We start from the raw sequence: 20,904 nt of genomic DNA, 5'->3' as shown, positions 1-20,904 counted from the left end.
TGGCGGCCTGGGATCTACATTCTGAAGAAGAATGATTCTAGTTAGGACCACAGCCCAGGGGGAAGAGGTGCCCTGGCCGTTTGGGTGCCTGGATAGCTGGTGTGTGTTTCTGGCTGACACCTTAAGATCACCTCATTCGTGCTGTGATGTGCTGCTTCCTCCTAAAGCCAGACAGAGAAACACCCAGGGAAGAAAGGATGCGCAGAGATAACGCCAAGAGGCAAATATACACGAATGTGTTTTGCAAAGTGTTTAGTGAAACAAGCATTTAACTAAATCCTGACACGAGGGTGCTCCGGTTCCACGTGAAAGGGCTTAGGGCCATGAAGATATGCCATTATTAGCTGATACGATTCGTGGTCCACCTAGCTGAAGGGTCTCCCCAGCAGCATCAAAGGAAGCTGTAGGGGAAGAGACACTTTTTAAATCTGTAAATCAACCCAAATTCTGCAAACGGCACGCAGGAGCTCTGGCGTCACAGTGACCAGGGCACGAGATCTGTGTAGCCCAACAGCGACAGGCCAAGTGCCCTCAGAGTGCCTCTCCAAGTGGGGACCAGGAGTCCGGAGCTGTCCGAGGCCTGCCTTCCTCCTTTCCTCTTCGGCACAGGAAACGTCCAAGTGGCTGGGGAGTGTCGCACTTTGACAGTGAAGCGAAGCCGGAGAGAAAGGTAAAGGCTGAAGCAACCATGTTCAAACTCGGGCGAGCGACGGCAGAGCTCCAGGGGTACGGAGCCAGGCCGTCTGCGCTCCCGAGACGCGCGCTGCCACAGGCCAGGCGGGCGTGCGGCTTGGAGCACTTATTTCCCACCAGTCTGACTCGGGAGGCTGAGACGACGTTTCCTGTGTGTGTATTCTCAAAACACCCATGGTGCGAGGGGCGGGGTGTCAGTTCCCGACGGGGGGCACATTCTCGTGCAGGTACTGCAGGGCGAGGTCTGTCCACTTCATCTCTTGTTCTCGGACAGACTCCGTGGTGCCGCCGTTGTCCTGCTCTGGTTCGGGCAGCTCGTTCTGCAGAGGCACAGTGCACATTCAGGGCAGGCACACCTTCTGTGGCAACTTCTTTAAAAACCGCGTACAGTTTTCACTTTATTTGTGGGGCAGGGAAGGAGAGACAGAGACGGAGAGGGGCATGGGGGAGGCGGGGGGGAGATATCTTCCATCTGCTGGTTCACTCTCCATAGGCTCACACCAACCAGGGCTGGGCTGGGCCAAGCCAGGAACTCAATGACTGCGAGTACTTGAGCCATCAGCCGCTGCTTCCCAGGCTGTGCAATAGCAGGAAGGCGAATCAGAAGTGGAGCTGGGTCTCGAAGCAGCACTCCGCTATGAGATGCTGCATGCAAAATGGCAACTTTAACCTGCTGCAGCAAGTGCCCACCCTGCATTAACTTCTTAAACCCAAAGAGCACTGAGAAGGAAAAGCTACAGGAGCCTAGGTAAAGGCAACCCACTGTTATGTGTATTCCAAAGGAGTTAGAAGGAACAGATGTGGGGAAAACAGCAGGAGCATGGCTCAGACCTGGCTCGGCCTCTCTTTGGCAGGGCCCAGTGGGCACCGTGACTTGGGCAGGAGGGCTAGGGACACAGGCTTTGGCAGCCAACCAGGATCCACGCCACAGCCCCGCATGTGCTGGGTTCCCTGGGCAGCGCAATCAAAGCCTCGGGTCCCTGTGCCCTCCCTGGCCAACAGGAGAAGGCAGCGGCCCTGTCTCAGAGGATGGAAGTACTTCACACCAGGTGCTCAGCACCGTGCGGGGCACCCAGAGCTCACACCTGCTTGTCCTGAGTGCCGAGGAACTCTGGCAGGAACCAGCAGGAGGGGTTTGGGGGAAAGCATGGTTTAAAATACCAGATTTGCTGGCATGCTCCCTCCACACATGAAGTGTATCTAGGGGTAGGCACTGCGGTGCAGGGAGCCGCGCTGCTTGGGATGCCGGCGTCCCACACAAGAGAGCCAGGAACTGAGTCCCGCCTCCACGTCCAATCCCGTGTCCTGCTAATGCACCTGGGAGCTGGCAGACGGTGCCAAGTAACTGGGAGAAGTGCATGGAGTTTCTGGCTTCTGGCTTTGGCCTGGCCCAGACCTGGATGTCGTGGGCACCTGGGTAGTGAATCAGCGGATGGAAGATTTCTCCTTCTGTCTCCTCTGCCTTTCACATAAAAAACAAATAATCTTAAAACAAACTATCCCCAAACTATTCTGCATCCAGCAGGCCTGTATTACAATGAAGGGGTGTATGTGTGTAGGGGTAGGGAGGTGTGGAGGAACTGAAAATCTAACAAAATGAGTAAGACCTCCCCCTAGTGGACGAGCAGAGCAACACAAAACTCCGCCAACACCGAGTCACAACTCCCCAGCAGGGAGCTTCCCACAAGGCAAGACCCTGCGCCACACTTTAGCAGAACCTGGGGCTGTTTCCTGATATGTAAATCTAAATTTATCAGCACAGAAACTCTGCTCTGTATCAGAGTTCGCTGATACTCATTATTTTTTTTTTTGCAATGATCTGAATTTACCCTTACGATTTCCTACTGGATTCCAATTTGCAATAAATATGTGAAGGGAAAACACTTCCAAATTATGCCCCATAAATATTAACATATAAGTACACTGGCACTTGAGTGAGTGTAAATGCATTTGAAGCACATTCCTCTCGCGGTACAGATGTAAGATCAAGATTTAAACGCACACACTGAAGAGGCCGTTATTTCTGAGAAAGCAGGAACAGGAGCTCTAAACTTAGAAACGCAGCCTGGTCCTCACAGCTGCGTAGAGGACGATGAATGCGAAGGCCCTCGGCTAATACGGATTTGGAGGAGGCCGACTTCGCCTCGTTGCTCTGCACTGCTGGAGTGCTTTCTGGACGGCCTACGTGCCAGGGAAGTGCAGAAGTAACGCAGGGGTGGGCAGCGGGCGCAGACCCAGCTGGGGACGCCCACATCCGGTACAGGGGGGCCTGGCTTCAGGGCTGCCTCCTCCACTTCCCATCCAGCTGCCTGCAAATTGGCCCTGCGAGGCGGGTGACCACGGCTCGGTGCCTGGGTCCCTCCCACCCACGTGAGGGGCCAGTTTGAGTCCCAGGCTCCCGCTTTTGGTGGGGCCCAGCCCTGCTTGTTGTGGGCACCTGGAGAATGAATCTGTGTCTGCCTTTTACACGAAGTAAACTTAAACGTAGAAGAAAACAAAAAACCCACAGTGGTACCTGCAGCTCCTCCTAACAAAACAAAGCGCCCACTTCCCCACCCTGCGTCTGGAACGGGCACGCCACGTCCTTCGGGCCACATGACACAACTGTGAGCAAGTGGGCCAGATCCTGAGCCCCGCAGGCTCCTCAGGCTGCCCTGGGTGCCCGAGACTGAGCTGAGCCGTCTGGGCTGGTCTGCTGGGTCAGGAGAGACCACGGCCACCCCGCTGACAGCCTGCTGACGGCCGGACACGTGACACTGGCCTGGACCTCCCAGGCCCCAGCCAGTCTGCAGGGCGGCTGCATGCCAAGGGTCTGCCGAGCACAACCTGGAAGCCCACAGCCTCGCCAGCTGAGACACAAAGTCGTGAGGGGACGGCTGCTGTTTGGAGCTCCCAGGCGTCGACGCGCTTTGCTAGGCAGCAAGCGCTAACGTACATATATGCCGCTTTAAGATGACAAGGCCGGGGCAAAGGTCCTGGTCAGCAGCAAGACCAGGTCACCACCTGCAGCCAGCAGGGAGGCGCCCGTCTCCCCCACAGATACGGTGCAGCTGGATTCTCCGGAATCCGGCAAGCCCCTCCACTTCCCTGGCTTTGTTAGGCCCTCCTGTCTCGCTGAGACGCCTGTGACGGCCTCCCCTCGGTGACCTGCGGTTTTCTCCACGTCACACCACCTCTAGCAACGCTGCAAGTGATTTTCCAAAAGCTGAATCTGAGCGTGGCTGTCTTCAGTCCTGAAGATCATCATTCCTGGATGTCCTAAAAAGAGGTCCAGGCACGGTGTCCAAGAGGCCTTTCAACACCCGCTGAGCCCCGCTTCTCCGCCTGCTAACGTCGCACCACCTCCTACGCCTTTCACAACCCCGGGCCTTTAACAGCCGGCCCTCGGCGGCAGTGCCCCTGTCTACCCTGCCAACCTTGGAGTCCTCAGACGGCACGCTCTCCCTGAAGCCACTTCCTGGTCTACCAGGCGGGCGGGCTCCATACAGGTGTACGTGTGGCCTCTCCAGAGCCCTTGGGGGAGGGAGCTGTAGAATACGTTCCCATCCCTGTGGCGTGCAGCAGGCTTCCAAGAAACGCTTGTCGCATGAACGAATGAAGGGACAAAGGCTTGCAGACGGGGTGTGGGGCTCCCCAGATGTGCCATGGAGCCGGTCTGTTAGCTAGCAGACTGCACACGCTCGCTCTCCGATCCCACCCCTTCCCTATGAAATGGGCAGGACATCGCCTTCCGGGGCTGCTTGCAGGGTCAGGGTGAAGGCTGTCTCCAGCCTCAGGCAAAGCATTTCGTAAACGCTCGCTGTGATCATCTGTCTGCTCCACTTTTGGACTGATTCCAAACCCGAACTAAGCGGTCACCTGCCGACCGATACGCGGTCATTCACGGGACACACGGTCACCTGCCGACCGATACGCGGTCATTCACGGGACACACGGTCACCTGCCGACCGATACGCGGTCATTCACGGGACTACCACTACTTCTCACTTAAATCAGATGCGGGTGAGCTGAACAGTCATTGTTTTGCAAACAGCAGGGAAATAACCTCTAACTCATATTTTCTGAATCGCTCTTCTCAGCGTAGCAGCACGCTTTCGAGAAAAACAGTCCCCAGGCCCCGGTCTCCTTGTCCCTGGCAGGCCTGAGACACATTTACATACCCCGAACTGCGGGCTCACCTTGTTACGTGCGGCTCAGCAAACGCCTGACGGAAGTGGTTTCTAGAAATGAGGGCAGAACACAGTGCCCTCGAAGCCCGCTGGCCCAATCGCTAAAGACAAGCCAGGCATCTTACGAGTATGTCCCAGGGAACCCAGGATGGGTGCATGTTCTGGAAACGTCGGCAGCTGACAGGGCCCAGAGGGAAGCAGGGCCCCGGTCAGCTTCCATGAGGCCGCTCCTGTCTGTCTGGCACACCTCATTGTCCGGTCTCCCTCCGGCTGTACTGCAGTGGCCGGAACACGGCTCAGAAGGGTGGCGCTGCAGCCCTGGCGAGACCCCTAGCCGTGCTGGTTACCTCCGCCTTCTGAACCACACTGCTCTGCAAATGCCATGTGGGGCTCCGACGTCTCTGCCCTCCCAGGTACGGCACCTGGACACCCTGCCTCCAGCCCTGGCCCCGGCCCCATCGCCACCTACCAGCGGTATCGCCACATCCTCGTAGGGCAGCTTGTCTTCCCTCCAGGCGTCGTCGATGAGATCCAAGATCCTTCCGTCCCGCTGCACCTCACTGTCCATGTTCCCGCGGCTTTGACCTCGGGGGAGCCGGACGCCAAGGGGTTCCTTCTGAAACGGGACGGCCGGAAAGACGTGGACTCAGCACCAGCACTGCCCAGGCTTATCAGTGCTGGCATTCCCACCCAAGTAGTCACGTGACAACTCAAAAACCAGAGTTCCTGCGGCCGCGCAGCCGACAAACACTTTGCAGTGAGCGCCTCTGGACAGACTCAGCCCAGCTGAGAGACCAGGACCATGGAGCGGCCGGCAGGGAGCCGTTCCCAGGTGACGCCCTCGCCCTCAGCCGTGTGGCATCTGAGCACAGCCGTTCCCCGGCAGCACGGGCACCACGCCGGCGTGGGGGTCCTGCTCCAGCCCTGCGAGCCTTTCCATCCGGCTGCACCTGCCCGATTCAAACCTCAGCACAGGAGCACACTGCACGCGCTCAGCTCACACCTTAGGACGTGGCCAGGGCAGGCCTGCCACAAGGCCTCAGGCCAGGGACGGTGAGAGCGGTCGGAAAGCTTGCTTCCTTCCTAAAACAGCGGCCGGCCCGAGCTCGGAGAGGGGCACCTCCAGGTGAGCATCTGGGGCATCCCAGGCTGCTCCCCCACTCTCAGTGACCATGGTATCTCCCTCCTCACCCCCCACTCAGTGACCATGGTATCTCCCTCCTCACCCCCCCTCAGTGACCATGGTGTCTCCCCTCACTCCCCCCCAGTGACCATGGTATCTCCCTCCTCACCCCCCTCAGTGACCATGGTGTCTCCCCTCACTCTCCCCCAGTGACCATGGTATCTCCCTTCCCCCTACTCTCAGTGACCATGGTATCTCCACTCCCCCCTCTCAGTGACTATGGTATCTCCACTCCCCCCTATCAGAGACCATGGTATCTCCCCTCCCCCCTCTCAGTGACCATGGTATCTCCCCACTCCCAGCTGCACCCAGCGCCCTGATGCCTGCCAGCCTCATTGTCCCCAGAGCAGCTGCAACCTCTCGCAGAGGCCTGGCTGGCTTGGAGGGCACCTGAGGCCCCCTCATCGCTGGCGTTCCCCCCGTTAATGCCGACGGCCTGCACCCCACTGGACCAAAGGCGCCCTCAGGCCCTCCCGGCCTCCGACCCTGCGGACGCGCACACAGAGAACCACGGCGGGCGGCGGGCTCCCACTGCATCCGCGGGCCCCTGCTCTCCTAACCCCTGGGCCGTAACTGCACCGCGTCGGGTGCGGAGAGGTTTCTAACCGCGGCGAAGGCGCTCCTTCTGCCACCAGCAAGCCGCGGGGCGTCCCGAGGCCGGCCAGGACCACTCGGCGACTCGCTGAAGGAGCCTGTCTTCGGGGCTCCTTAGGCTCGGGTGCCGTTATCTACGGTGCAGTCTGTCCCCTCTGTGGTTTTCCCAGGCCCTCGCAGCGCCGCCTCCGATGAGGGCTTCGGGAGACCTCCTGTGCTAACCCCACCCCGACACAGGCGAGCTCAGCTCTGCGGCCCGCGGCTCGGGCACGCCTGTCTGGCTGCAGGTGCAAATCCTGCACCAGGGTCCCTCAGCAGGTCTCTTCCACCTGCCCGCAAACAGCGCCCGCCCAGTGCCACTCTCCCGCTCCGAAATCCAGTCCCTGCCCCTAGCGCCTCGGCATCACACCTCGCCTTCCCCGCTGGCCTGCATCTGGCGACTCCAGGTGAACTCACTGCACGCAGGGAGCGGTGTCCGGGCTAGGCCGCCCCCGCCCCGCCCCGGACCCAGGGTTAAATCACCACCTCTACAGCAAGGCCAGGCTCCGTCCTGCAAGCCTCACGGGAACCCCGGCCCTGATCAAACGCCCGTCACACCACTCTCCGCACCGGCCACCAGTGTGCCAATCAGCCCTGCTTGTCCTGCGGGCGCCGGGCCTGGCGCCAACAAGGGAGACGGGCAGTGCGTGCCTTCCCTGCGACAGGGGCACCTCTTGTCCATCTCTGTCTCCCAAAGCTTTGTGACTAAGCATTCACACGATCAAAGATAAAACAAAACCAAAAAAACACACCCCAGCTTTTCTGTGGCGCTAGAAATGACCCTCGCAGGCCACCGTACCGGGGAGGCCGACCCGCAACCACGGCTTCCGGACCGAGGAGGGCGATACCAAGTGCGGAAACCAGGAGGGGGAGGTCCGACCGCCACGTCAGGGCTTTCCCGCCCGCCACACTCCAAGGATGAGGTGAAGGCATCGGCTGCGGCCGCTGGACTGGACCCCGTCACGCCAAGACCCGCGCCACGAACGCAGGAAACTCTTACCAGCACCCGGCCCACAGCAGCAGCGCTTCCCCCGGGCCACACTCGGCACCACAGCAGCAGCACTCCCCCCCGGCCACACCCGGCATCACGTGACCTGCTCACCCTTCTCCCAGATCCCCGGATGTGGGTGAACCCATTTATGCGCGCGGAGGGGCGGTCCGGGTTGGGGGTGAGGCGGCGGTGGGCGGAACGAACGTGTCGGCGGCAGAGGGAGGACGTAAGGTCGGCGGCGCCGCGCGTGCGCGGGCCCGGCCCGAGGTAACGACGGGAAGGCCCCGGGCGCGCTCGCGGCGGCCGCTGGGTAACCGCCAGTGGGGACCCAGGCCCCTGCGAGGGGCGGGCGTGTCCTGGTCCGGAGGCCCTGGCCAACCCGGTGTCCCCCGCCGCGCGGCCGCATGGCCCGGGACTGGCTGCCGCAGCAGCCCGCCGGCCGCCAGGCGCGCCCCTCGGCCTGCCCGCCCACGCCATGTGGCCCCGCGAAGGCGGCCGTGGCCCCGTCCGCGGTGGCGTGCGGCCCTGCGCGGAGGTCAGCCGTGGCCGCAGGCCGGCGGGGTCGCGGGCTCGGGCGCCGCTGCGTGCAGGGCTGCCTGCGCGGGGAGGCGGCGGCGGGCCGCCCTGGACGCTCGTATTCACGTGGAGGGAATGGTGGATGGGGCGGTTGTCAGGAACGCCCTGCCCGACCAGGCTCCTGGGGCGGGGCTCCCGTGCCCTGGCGGCCCCGGGACCGTGGCGGAAGCCCCTGTTCGGTTAGGGCTGCACGAAGCAGCTTCCCCCGAGCCCAGGCTCGGACCCCCGATGTCGACCTGAGACGCCCCGCGTTTGCACAGTTCTGCTCCCCGTGTGGTTTGAGTTTACGAAGAGGAAACCAGGCGCGACACGGGCTCATATTGAATCTTTAACGGACGTAGCTTGGTGACCGAGTCTGTGTTCGCTTTCCCGGAAGGCGGTGCCCTTGGTTTTCCTGCTGAGCTCCTGGCTAGTTAGCAAGGCCGTGAAACTGGAATGGGCTAGAGACGTGTAACCACCTAGACACTGCCCTCTGCAGCCCGTGCGAGTCAAGTTCATAAACTGGCTTGTAAGGGTTGTTTAGGTCGGTTAGTCCCCGCGCTCCTCTGGGCCACCCACAGCTTCCTTCCTGCTCCGCACGCTCTAAGCTTGCAGAAACCAGCATGGACCTCCAAGTTTCAGGCACTGAATTTCTGGTCTATGTTAGCCCTCCCCTCAGCCCCCAGGAGCTAGGCTGGTTTCTGCAGTTGCACAGAGCCACACTGTAGAGATCAGAATGCCCTACTGTCGGCCTCCGCGGGGCTCGGGTTTCTTCAGCTGCCCCATCCGTGTCTGTAGTTGGTCCCAGGTCTCACCCCGAGATCTCCCTGTGTGTTTGACTGATAGACCTTTTAAATCTTGCCTGCGAACGGCTCTCTGGCCTCTTTGCCTTACCGCTCTACATTGACCTGTTTGCCTCCCGTGATGTGCTTGGGTCCCCTGGAGTTGCACCTCAGCCTAGCCAGCTGCAGCGGGGACGCTGATTAGCGTGACAGCACACAGTTCAGTTCTGCATTGGGTACTGCTTGGTACCGCTGCAGCTCGTCGCGTGGTTACTGTTTGAACAGTGCAGCTATAAAATTGTTACATAATTGCAGAAGGTTCTTGGGAACAGCGGTAGAGTCAACTTTTTTTTGGTGGGGGAGGAGGAAGATTTCATGGGTGATACATTGTGCTTCCTATCGCATTCGTTTGCGTTATCAGCGAGGAAGGAGTGTCTGAGTTTTGTGACAGCCTAAGCCGAGCCTAGTGAGGGTTGAGATGGCAGCCTAATCCGCTCATCACGAAGTTCCCCCAAGAGCCTCTCTCTGTAGTGGTGAAAGCCTTTCCTGGATTTAGATCGCCTGCAGCCATTCCCGAAGTTTCGGCTTGCAAAGTGGCAGTTTTTCGAAATCTTGCCATTCCTTCAACATACATTAGCTGGGAGTCTTGTGAGAAAGAACTTGCCCTCGTCAGCCATTTGACTACCCTGAAATAGAGTTTATACAGGAAAGTCAAGAAAAACTGCTTAATTCTTTCCCTCTATTTTCAGAATACAGTAATGAGTTCGTGGCCTAGCAACCTCCGAAGGTAACCATGAGGGTTTTTACCTTTTAAAGAAGTTCTCGTCGTGCACCCAATAGACTGTAATATTTCAGCCATTTCAGCATATTGTGATTATTTTTTAAGTTGGTACCATTTCATCCAGCCAGTAGTTGTGATCATTTCCTAGCTTTCTGGTAAAACGTCTTCCTGGCTCTTGTATCTGTTTCTGGTCTCCACTGAGCCTTCGTTCTCCTGGGTGGGAGGCGGCATTCGGAGACCCCAGGCTGGGTGGGAGAGGTATTCTTGTGCTCAGTTGGGCATGGGCTCAGTTAGGACTTAGAGTTTTTGGAAAGAAATATACAGGCCTCACATTCTTTGACTGCTTTTTTTCTTGTCCTAGATTATATATAACGGTTTCTAATTACTAGTACCATTCTCATTATTAAGAATAGGATTCCCGCATGGTGCTTACGGTTTCTTCTGCCATTAGGGATATAGAAAGTAAAATTACTGCCTACGAGTCCATTTTGTCCTGTGGCATCCACTCAGTAGATGAGTTTTTTCATTTGTTTTGAGACCTGTGACACTGCTTGTTTCATATCTTACTGTGTGCAGGACACTAGTGTAGTTTTATACAACAAGTAGCTATACACAGAGTTAGTCCAGGGCAGTCAAGTGTCCTGTCTCCCCCTCTTGTTCATCACCCCTCCTTGTAGGCTTCGGCTTTGCTAATGTTGAGTTTGTCCTGTAAAGAAGGTACCCACAGGCACACCCAGACGTGTGCACCTTCCTTTCTTAGAAGGCCTTTCATGGACATATTTCTGTATAATTTTTGCACCTACTTTTTGTGTCCATTTTTTTCTGCCTAATACAGCGATCCCCTGTAGATTCCTCCGTAGCACATGTAGCGGTTCCGTTTTACACATGTAGCGGCTCCGTTTTACACATGTAGCGGTTCCGTTTTACACATGTAGCGGTTCCGTCTTACACATGTAGCGGTTCCGTCTTACACATGTAGCGGTTCCGTTTTACACATGTAGCGGTTCCGTTTTACGGTTTCAGAATGTTGCACTGGGGGATGAAGCTCCCTGAGTAGGTTGATGCGCCTTTGTGTTGTTTCCTACTATGGCGCTGTGGTGCCACCCTTGTTCCTGTTGCTTGGTCTTTTTGTTACTGTATCTGTAGGCTAGACTCCTGGAAGTAGCATTGTTGGCTCAGTTAGGTATCTGTCCTAGGCTGTGTCCTGGAGGAGCTGTACCCAGGGCCTGTGTCCCCAAGGCCTTGACATCAGAGTTGTTGGCTTGTGGAGGAAGAAGGTAACCAAGTGCATTTGTCTTAGGATTTGAACTGGACTTGAGGGTGAGGCACATTCACTCTCTTAGGGAGTGCACAGGTGTTCAGCGTTTTAGCCCAGTCTATTAACGTTGAAGATGTGCCTACTGCCATACATCTGCTTGCATCTTTTTTTCCATAAGATATAAAGTGTTTTCCCTGCTCCCCAGACTTGGTGAAAAAAACTCAAATTTCCTTTAACCATCCAGTTCCAGATTTCATTGATTTAAAGCAGCCTTCACCCCAAAGGAGAGTAGCCATCAGTCAGTCCTGTTTGTTGATGAGTAGGATTATACCAGATGTAGAGCTACACATTTCCACTCAGCCACAGCAGCAATTCGTGCAGGTCAGCAAACAGTATTTAATATTATGAACTGCACACAGTGACTCATTGCACAGCACAGCGAAGAAGAAATCAAGGTGACTGAGTGCACGGATGGAATGGCAGGTCACATTGGTCAGGAGAAAACCTGTGATGTAGTCGTGAGCAGCTGAGATGACCAGCATCCACGGGAGAGCCGAGGCTTTGCTCCACCTGACCCTAACCAGTGAGAACGGGGCCTGTGTGGTGGCTGCCCACGCACACGCACACACACTCGGTGAAGGAGCACAACACTGCAATGAGTTTATTTTCCACAGAGGGTGTTGCTGGTTCCTCCCTCCCACCCCAATTTTCTTAAACAAGGATCTCTTTGTCTTGGTCTTAGACCGGTACTTTTGTGAATGGCGATTTTCCTTACCTGGACTGTTTCATTGTTGCGCTGCTGCCGCCTGGTGGCCATGGTGGTGATGTCACAATTCCGTTCAGCTCTGCTTTTTGCCAAGAAGCAGCATTAAAAGAGTTGCTGTTGTATTTGGAGCTCGGGAATACTGTAAAAACACACTGGTTGTGACCCGAGAGTCACACGGCCTTGTTCTGAACCCCAGGGCCATGGTTTGTAGTGTGCTGTGGTCAAGTTGATCAGCCCTTCAGCCTTCAGCTTTCTTACAGTTAGTGTCTTTATTTTATGAACGTTGTGAAGCTTGAACTAGGGAGTGTGCGAGGCAGAGCAGCTCAATAGCCTCTACTGTAAATACTGATAGTTACAAAATGTCTTCCAGAAAATATATTCATATATTATGTATTACCAAATACATGAATGTTTAAGACTAACACGACCTAGAGAAGTGTAATTTTACGAGTGATACAATTGAATGACCACAGCAGCGTTGTCCTTAATAGCACTTTGCTACGTGTGGTTGTCCAGATGATGCTACTGACAGGGGACATTTCATTGGCCTCTGAGACCTCATGCAAAAGCTGGAAGAAACCTTGGAGATTACTGCTCAGGCCTGTAAGTTCACAGATGCAAACACTGAGGCACAAGGGCACTCGAAGCTGGGCAGTTGCAAAAGAGGACCACGTCCAGGTCTCCAGATAGAGTGGACCCTGTCTGTCCCGCTCTGCTGCAGTGGCCCCAGGAGGGAGTTACGCTGCACTTGGGCTCTGTTGTTTGGACGAAGGCAGAACAGGTCGTGGGCCCTTTCTCTTTAGGTTTCTGTTTGTGTGATGTTGGTGCAGGCCATGGGGTGAATAGCTGTGCGTCTTTAATCCTCCTTCCTGGTATTAGGTGAGCTGCAGTGGCTGCACTGTCCTGTGTTTTCATCAGGGACACCTCGGGCATTCATGTATCACTGTATACTTACCACACTGCGGAACAGTTTTGCTTAATTTTTTTGTGTCTCATACTGGCCTATTAATTCCTTGAAAAGAACTGTGTCTTTCATTATAAAGAGTGGTTAGCACAATGCTGAACTGTTTTGAGTAAAGGAATCTATTTCCCCAAGCAGTATATATTTTTAAATGAGGCAGAACATCTACTCTGCCTTCTAAAAGCTGTAATTCAGAGTTGGGGCTTTGAAGTCCCCAGGAAAAATAGCAGTTTTCCTGATGACTTGTGGCTCGAGGTGACCAACATTCTGAAGGTTTGTGGTGAGAACCAGCACACACTACGCACTGGCGCTTCTGAACTGAAGGGGCTTTCCCTCATACCCACTTTCCATTCTCCATGCTGTGTCTCCCCTTTCATGGCACTCACTCTGCCTCGCTCCCCCTTCTCTGCCCGTCTGTGTAGTCCTCCAGCTATGAGCAGTTGGTGTGGGGAGGGGGTTGGGGGTTATGTTCAACCCCTGCATGCAGCTGGCTGGCTGCGCTCGAGGGTAAGTAGTGAGAAACACAGTTGTGTGCAGGGTGCCTCCTGCTGCACCCTTGCTAAGGACCAGGAGCTGTGTGGTACGGGGAGCAGGGGGCTCCTGGCTGCTTCCTGGGGGCAGCTGTTTCAGCAAGCTCTTTGGGCTTGTCTCTCCAGGCCAGTAGCATCTCCCGTGGTAGACCAGGAGGTCAGCCCCAGTGTGCTACAACTTTTTACTAATATATTTATTTGAGAGGTAGAGTTAGGGTGAGAGGAAAGACAGAGGGAAAGGTCTTCCATCGCCGGTTCACTCCCCATATGGCTGCAATGGCTGGAGCTGAGTGGATCCGAAGGCAGGAGGCAGGATTTTCTGAGTCTCCCATGCGGTGCAGGGGCCCAAGGATTCGGGCCATCTTTTACTGCTTTCCCAGGCCATAGCAGGGAGCTGGATTGAAAGAGGAGCAGCTGAGACTCCACTTGGTGCCCATATGGGATGCCGGCACCGCAGGCGGAGGATTAACCTACTGCTCCACAGTGCCAGCCCCTCTAATATTTTTAACAAAGAGAAAAAGTTACACTTTCCCTCTACCTGTGTGAGCCCAGCTTCTCCCTTCCCCTTGTAAGGCGGTTTGTTTCAGTGTCGCTGCTAGAGCCATTTCCCATCCTCAGAAAACTGGGCGTAGGACACTGGGGTAATGGATGTGTCCTGTGCGGACCAGCAGTTTGGAGAATTTAAAGGTTTTTCTTTTAGTTGGTCCTAATATTTTTAAGTGGAATCCTTTGCTTCTACAGTCATATTAAAAAGTATTATATTTTTTCTCCTAGTTATTTTTATGCGTTTTTTTTTCACAGTCCTAAGTTATAAGTTGGAATGTGAGAACTTAAAAATGAATTTTCTCATGATTTTTTTTTTTTCCTTTCCAAGTTCCTTTCCAAGTTGCCAAAGCAAAGGAGATTTGGTGATGGAGGCTTTGTTGGAAGGAATGCAAAATCGGGGGCATGGTGGGTAAGTTTGCTGTTGACCTTTGGCTTCTCACTGCCGTTTAGAAGGCGTAGCCAAGCTGTGTTCTGGCCTTACTAGTCTTTGCTGGTAAATGCAGAGGTGTTGAGCTCTGGCACATTGTGGATGCCTGCCTCACCCCAGCGGCGGAAAGCTGGACACTTTTTAGTTAAAGGTTTGTTTGTTTATTTTTAAAGATTTATTGATTTATTTATTTGAATGGCAATGTTACTAAGAGAGAAAAGGATCTTCCATCTGCTGATTCACCCCCAGGGCTGGGCCAGGCCCAAGCCAGGAGCCAGGAGCTGCATCCGGGTCTCTCAAGTGGGTGGCAGAGCCCAAACAAACACTTGGGCCATCCTCCACTGCTTTTCCCAGGCCCTTAGCAGGGAGCTAGATCAGAATTGGAGCAGCCAGGACTTGAACTGCCACCCACATGGGGTGCTGGCATCACAGGTGGCAGCTTAACCTGCTGAGCCATGACCCCAGCGTCAAGCTGGATGCTTTCATTCCACTTTGAGTTTTCTACATGAAAAAGCAAAAGTGCAGAGGTTTTGTGATACTGAGAACAAGTGCTTTTTTTTTTTTTTAAGATTTATTTATTTATTTGAAAGTCAGAGTTAGAGAGAGAGAGAAAGGTCTTCCATCAGCTGGTTCACTCCCCAATTGGCTGCACTGAAGCCAGGAGCTTCTTCCTGGTCTCCCACGTGGGTGCAGGGGCCCAAGGACTTGGGCCATCTTCTACTGCTTTCCCAGGCCACAGCCGAGAGCTGGATTGGAAGTAGAGCAACTGGGACTCGAACCGGAGCCCATATGGGATGCTGGCACTGCATAGGGCGGCTTTACTCGCTACGCCACAGCGCCAGCCCCTGAACAAGTGCTTTTTAAAAGAAGTATGCAGGGCTTAGTAGTTAGAGCTTTCTAGCTATTCGTGAAAGCATCTTGAGTCTACTACATCTGTGTCCACCTCTGTTTCCATCTCTACAACATCTGGCTCTTCCAAACTTGGAAGAGCGTGAGCAAGTTTACAATAAGAAGGTAAGGTGCAGTAGGTTTCTAAGAGTAAGGTGGGAAGAGATAGTGGAAATAAAGCTGGCCCACGGATAGTTTTCTTACAATAGCTCTTAAACTGTCTTACCGTTTTCCTATATGACAGCTGGCTTGCTTCCAAGGCTTTTTATCACAGCCAGGTGAGAACATGATGTTAAGGCTTGCCTCCTGTTCTGAAAGCTTCGCTACAATGTTACAGACAGGGTCGTTGTAAGTACCAGAGTCTTACTCCATCAGCCACAGTCTTGTGCTTGACTGAACAGCTTGGGCTTTGGGTTGCCTGTTAGAGACAAATGAAGTGTCTGTGGAGTAAATAGTCATCGGAACATGGGCCGAAGCCCGAGCCCGGATGTGCTGTTTGCCTCCAGTCACTGGTTGGTTGGCGTTGTTCCACTTCAGGTAGCTTTATCTTGGCAGCATTTTTACATGTGAAAAATGAGAAACCACTTGGACATATGTTCTGGGTTATGAGTTGCCTTTTCTTAGGGGGTTTTTGACATCGTGTGAAGCAGAACTACAAGAGCTCATGAAACAGATCGACATCATGGTGGCTCATAAGAAATCAGAGTGGGAAGGGCAGACCCACGCTCTGGAAACTTGCCTGGACATCCGTGAGCAGGAGCTCCAGACCCTCAGGGGCCAGCTGGAACTGAAACACAAGGAGGTAAAGCTGTGGGCTTTCTCTGCTTTTTGATATTTTGACCTTCCTTCTATAGTAAACATGTTTCTTAAGTATGTGTTGAAGAAAGCACTTGCGTACTAAGTTAGTTTATTGTTTTAATTGAAATTCTGATGGTTTGTTTTAGAAGAAAATTTCAAAGTGAAAATGTATAACAGCATAAATATCTATTTCAAAGCATGTGTGAAAGGGCATCACGTGCTTTATGTATGACCTGCATGTGTTACATGTCCTTATTCCCATTCACTGGGTCTAATGGAAGTTGTTTTTGGCCTCATTGCATGGCTGGTATAAAAAAACTTAAGCTCCATATTCAACAATTTGCTTCTTTTGGTTATATTTAAAACAACACTAGAAAGACTTTAATTTTTTTATCCTTGTTGAAAATTAGGGAAAAAGAAAGAAGAAAAGGAACTTTTGATATTGGTAATTTGGGGGAAAAGTTTAATAATATTTTCTGATTTGTTTCTCGTCATTTATCTGGTACAATAGCAAGATGTACAAAAGCAGGAAGCAGTTACAGGTGCAAGAGATGCCTCTAGATTTCCTGCATGAATGTGCATCTCAGAAGGATTGGAAGAGTTGTAGGCAAACATGGGTCCCAAGCTGTGGATTTTCTTGCTGGTGGGATCACTGTTCTTTAGGGCTATTATCCTCTTATTCAGGAATGCTTTCATAAGCGGTACACGTTGAGAGTGTGATTGGTTGGTGACACTTACCAAAAGTAATTTAGAAATGCTTTATATAGGGGCCTGTGCTGTGGTGTTGCAGGTAAAGTCACCACCTGCAGTATTGGCATCCCATTTGGGCGCCGGTTCAGGTCCTGACTGCTCCACTTCTGATCCAGCTCCCTGCTAATGTGCCTGGGAAAGCAGTAGAGGATAGCCCAAGTGTTGGGCCCCTGCACCTATGTGGGAGATTGGAAGAAGCTCCTGACTCCTGATTTTGGACTGGCCTACCTCCAGCTGTTGTGGCTATTTGGGAAGTGAGCCAGCTGATGGAAGTTCTCTCTCTCCATCTCTGCCTTTGCCTCTATGTAACTCTGCCTTTCAAATAAATAAATATATCTTTAAAAATTGTTTTATATAGCAAGGAAAGGGTGGAGTCAACAAAACTCCTTTTGTGCTTACCAAGAGACTTTTAATGGTTGACAGTTTGCACTTTGAGTTAAAGCAGTACACAGTAATATTGGCCATATCAAATTCAGTTTTATGCCAATGCCATTTACTAAACTGGAATTTATATTAAAATTTAGGTGAATCTTTGTATTTTAAATTACATCTTACACAAAGATATAGAGGATGGTGGAAAAAGTACGCTGAAAAATAATCATTTTGGATTTTTCTTTTTTAAGATTTATTTTTATTTATTTGAAAGGCAGAGGTAGAGAGGTAGAAACACGGAGTTTCCATCTACTAGTTCACTCCTCAAATGACTGCAACAGCTGGAGCTGGGCCTATCAGAAGCCAGGAGCCAGTAGATTCATCCAGGTCTCTACGTGGGTGTGGGGGCCCAAGCACTTGGGCCATCTTCCACTGCTTTCCCAGGTGCATTAGCAGGGAACTAGATCAGAAGTGGAACAACTGGAGCTCGAACTGGTGACCATGTGGGATGCTGCCACTGCAGATGGCAGCTTAACCTGCTGTGCCACAGCGCCGGCCCAGGCATTTTGGATCTTTAAAAATCATGATTTAGTCAGGGTCCATACTCCATTTCTGGTAGGCTACATAGTTGCCACTTGGCTTATTTCTCTAAGAGCAAAACCAAAGTAGAGTTGTTTAGTAAGTTAAAGTTTTAGTGCTTTCTTTTGTTTAGAAACAAATACTATAAATAACATAGATAAACGAATTCCTGTGTTTGTGATTCTGAGAATATTTAATCACTCTAAAGCCAAGTTTGAACTTTTTCTTGTGCCTTGGTTTTGATGTCAAGGGCATTGTTGCTATGACCAATACTGTGAAGGGAAGTTAAGAGATGGGGTAGGTGCATTCAGTGGTAAGGATTTGAAGATTACAAGTTTGGCCTAGGGTCAAATAAGAAATCTAGAATTGTAGCTGTCTGGTCAATTTGCTGCCTCATTGATCAGGCTGCTGAAAATTGGTTAAGTTTCTAGAAGTAATGTATTTTTACGAAACATTAGTAATGGGAATCTATTCCATAGAGTTTGTGAAATTGTGTTGCATTAAAACACTTTGCTTTCAGATGTGGCTTATAACATGTTCATGGTCTAATGTGAGGAGTGCATGATGTAAGAACTAGAAAATATGGCTTTCTGTTTTTTCACTTTTACTTGTTTCAAAGGTATAGACCTAGAAACAGTTCTATGGTTTGAACCAATAGGAACCCAATGACAGGTTCCCCAGTCAGATAGAAAGCGTTTGTTAGAATGTAAGTTCATGCATTGAGTTCTTCCCTGAGAAGGTTTTGCTGTGGAAGAACGTCAGTTGCTCTCCACAGAAAATCTGATGACACAGTTGATTTACATTCTGTCCCAGCTCCTGGCTTCCTGCTGGGTTGCTGCCTGTGGGCAGTCCCAGCCTACTTGCAGGTCCTACATGGAGGAGCACAGGTGGAAGCCACTGGTTTTGTGAGTTAACGCTTTGTGTGTTTTCTGATTACGATGTTGGGATTGAGTTGGTTTTAATGGACATTTCTGCTGCTGTAGTCTTTAACTTGCAATAGTGCAGGTTAACCTTACCAAGTGAGTAAGGAATTTGGAGTCTTGGCCGTGCCTCTTTTTCAGCTAAATGGCCTTAGATGAGAAACTTAACCTCTGAGCCTGTTTCATGATGTGTGAAATTTGGATGTAATCCATTTGTTCCAATGTCGTTGTGGAGATTGAATTATTGTATAAGAAACCACTTTAGAAAACTGTAAATCATATTTAAAACGATCAGTTATTTCAGTTCATTTTCCCTGTCATCTGTTTAATGGCTTCAGACCCTCAGTGGCTGTTTCTCTACCTGAAGTCACCCCTTCACCCTCAGGATATCGCCTCTTTTTCTCCAGGAAGTTTGAGTGGTGAGTGCCCATTACGAAGCAGACAGTGGTACCTAAATAACATTAAACCTTGTCTTCACATCTAGTATTTATACTTGTCATACACTGAAACTAAAAAGAAAAATCAGTCCCATAAAAAAAGAGTAGCCCTTCTGCCCGGCCTCCCAGAGCAGCGATCCTCGCTTCCCCGAGGCAGCGATTTCAGGGCCTCTGCCCTCACCTTCAATTCTCCCGGGTTTCCAAGCCACTCTTCACACTGCTGCTTCTGAATCTTAGCTCTAGCTCTTTAACTACTGACTTGTTACCGCGAGAGAAGAGGGTTTTGCTCTCTTAGGTACAGCTTTCATCCCCTCATCCTGCCAAGAGTGCAAACCTTAATTTTTTGCTAGATTAATATTCAGTACTTATATCATTAAGAAGATGAATGTTATTTACAGTTGAGTCAGATAGTTTAACAATAATCAAACTTATTTCTTATACAATTTTTTATTTTCCTGGGAGTTAATAAGTGTTTCATTTTCATTTGCTTAAACATAGCTTTCACCAGTTCTTCTTAAACTCTGTTACACAAGTGTGAGTTTCCTCTGTGTGTTCAGATGTGTCAGGTAATCTATCCATATTGTTTCCCCCTGTAAAGGCAGTGTTTTTGGAGCTCACCATTCTTAAATAGAGAAAGGTGACTGTCAGCCAGCGCCGCGGCTCACTCACCTGCGGCACCGGTACCCAAGGTTCTAGTCCCAGTCGGGGCGCTGGATTCTGTCCTGGTTGCCCCTCTTCCAGTCCAGCTCTCTGCTGTGGCCCGGGAAGGCAGTGAAGGATGACCCAAGTGCTTGGGCACCCGCACCCGCATGGGAAACCAGGAGGAAGCACCTGGCTCCTGGCTTCGGATCGGTGCAGCACCGGCTGTAGCAGCCATTTGGGGGGTGAACCAATGGAAGGAAGACCTTTCTCTGTCTCTCTCTCACTGTCTAACTCTGCCTGTCAAAAAAAAGAAAGGTGACTGTCAAGGCTGGCTGAGTAACTGTCATTTTGGGAACCCCCTCCACCACTACCTTAGAGGTTTTCTGTGTATTCTCTGCGTGTTCTTGATGAGTTTACTTTTCCATTTAGTAGAACGTACTTTTGTTGTCTTATATGTCTGAAAAGATCTTCAGTCTCTCCTCATACCCGACTGAAAGGTTATCTGTAGAATTCTGTTCTAGAAGTAAATTTCCCTCAGCAAGTTGGTTAGCTATGAATCTTTCAGACATTAACATCTGGTAATGGAAGATTAGAAAATTTGGGCCAGTTCATCAGCCTGAGAACAAATAAGAACATCAGGTTAAAAAATAATCTACTTGAAGTAAAGTGCTGTCAGGGTACTGAAAAACTCACATGTCAGGCTGTGGGCAAGGCTGGAGCCCCAGGGAGGCGCCGTCAGTGCTTAGAGCCATCTATTAGTGGACAGACACTAGAGAGGCGACGGAGGCGGGACAGGCAAAGGCTGAATGGGACTTTTGAGAACTTCCAACAAGAAAATCTGAACGTGTAAGCATCTAATAAAATACTTTTGAAAGAAATTTCTCTTTTTCTCTTGTTCTCTCCCTTATCTATATGAAAAAAGAGGCAGGACTACACAGGGAAATAGATAAAGTTACAGTCACAGTTGGGGATTTGCTTAGTAGCTGATGGAATCAGACAGACATCTGTAGGGACAGAGATCAGCAGAGCTGACCTAACTGATGTAGGAGGTTACTCGGCAGATCTGCAGAGGACACGTTCTCTTCCTTACCAGTGACCTTGGCACAAGGCCAAGGCTGGAAATCACAGGGTAGAAGAAAAGACCCTGAAAACTTGCATGCTTTTTGGAAATTAAAACCTAAAGTTCTGAATGACTAATAGATTCCAAAAGAGGTAGCAGTGGAAATCAGAACATGTAATGAGA

The 20,904-nt window shown here is 51.7% G+C and overlaps 2 protein-coding genes across 19 annotated transcripts in view; one reads left to right on the top strand and one right to left on the bottom strand.

The window, feature by feature from the left end:
- Window positions 1-234: 234 nt before the first annotated feature.
- On the bottom strand, window positions 235-7,763 carry ANAPC13 (anaphase promoting complex subunit 13). 5 transcript variants are annotated; one of them, XM_062214471.1, is made up of 3 exons: window positions 7,679-7,763; window positions 5,332-5,478; window positions 235-1,013 (listed from the first exon to the last, which is right to left on the bottom strand). In XM_062214471.1, exons 2-3 carry the CDS (start codon window positions 5,428-5,430, stop codon window positions 888-890), a joined length of 225 nt encoding a protein of 74 aa, XP_062070455.1. In that variant the 5' UTR covers window positions 5,431-5,478; window positions 7,679-7,763; the 3' UTR covers window positions 235-887. The 5 variants fall into 5 exon arrangements, with proteins under 5 accessions (XP_062070455.1, XP_062070472.1, XP_062070463.1 ...); XM_062214488.1 differs by lacking the exon at window positions 7,679-7,763 and adding an exon at window positions 7,478-7,571; XM_062214479.1 differs by lacking the exon at window positions 7,679-7,763 and adding an exon at window positions 7,431-7,527.
- CEP63 (centrosomal protein 63) overlaps window positions 7,703-20,904 on the top strand; it is a 49,000-nt gene continuing 35,798 nt past the window's right edge. For 2 of the 14 annotated variants that reach the window (XM_062214447.1, XM_062214421.1), the window contains exons 1-3: window positions 7,858-7,936; window positions 14,177-14,253; window positions 15,788-15,965. In XM_062214447.1, coding sequence (XP_062070431.1) covers window positions 15,828-15,965 — 138 coding nt within the window. In that variant the 5' untranslated portion in view covers window positions 7,858-7,936; window positions 14,177-14,253; window positions 15,788-15,827. Of the gene's footprint in view, window positions 7,802-7,857; window positions 7,937-8,390; window positions 9,794-14,176; window positions 14,258-15,787; window positions 15,966-18,920; window positions 19,002-20,904 lie in introns of those variants that run through there. The other 12 variants (XM_062214406.1, XM_062214342.1, XM_062214431.1 and 9 more) reach the window with 12 other exon arrangements.

This window comes from Lepus europaeus, chromosome 2, assembly GCF_033115175.1.
Source record: "Lepus europaeus isolate LE1 chromosome 2, mLepTim1.pri, whole genome shotgun sequence".
Classification (NCBI taxonomy): Eukaryota; Metazoa; Chordata; class Mammalia; order Lagomorpha; family Leporidae; genus Lepus; species Lepus europaeus.
This window is presented reverse-complemented; position numbering and strand designations above follow the sequence as displayed.

Bases quoted from the DNA above. Each gene is read 5' to 3' on its own strand.
- ANAPC13 (XM_062214460.1), bottom strand. From the start codon at position 7,072: ATGCAGGCCAGCGGGGAAGGCGAG. The intron at 5,479-7,048 runs GTGTGATGCCGA...GTCCCGTTTCAG, and splicing joins AGGCCAGCGGGGAAGGCGAG to AAGGAACCCCTTGGCGTCCG. The intron at 1,014-5,331 runs GTAGGTGGCGAT...GTGCCTCTGCAG, and splicing joins AGGATGTGGCGATACCGCTG to AACGAGCTGCCCGAACCAGA.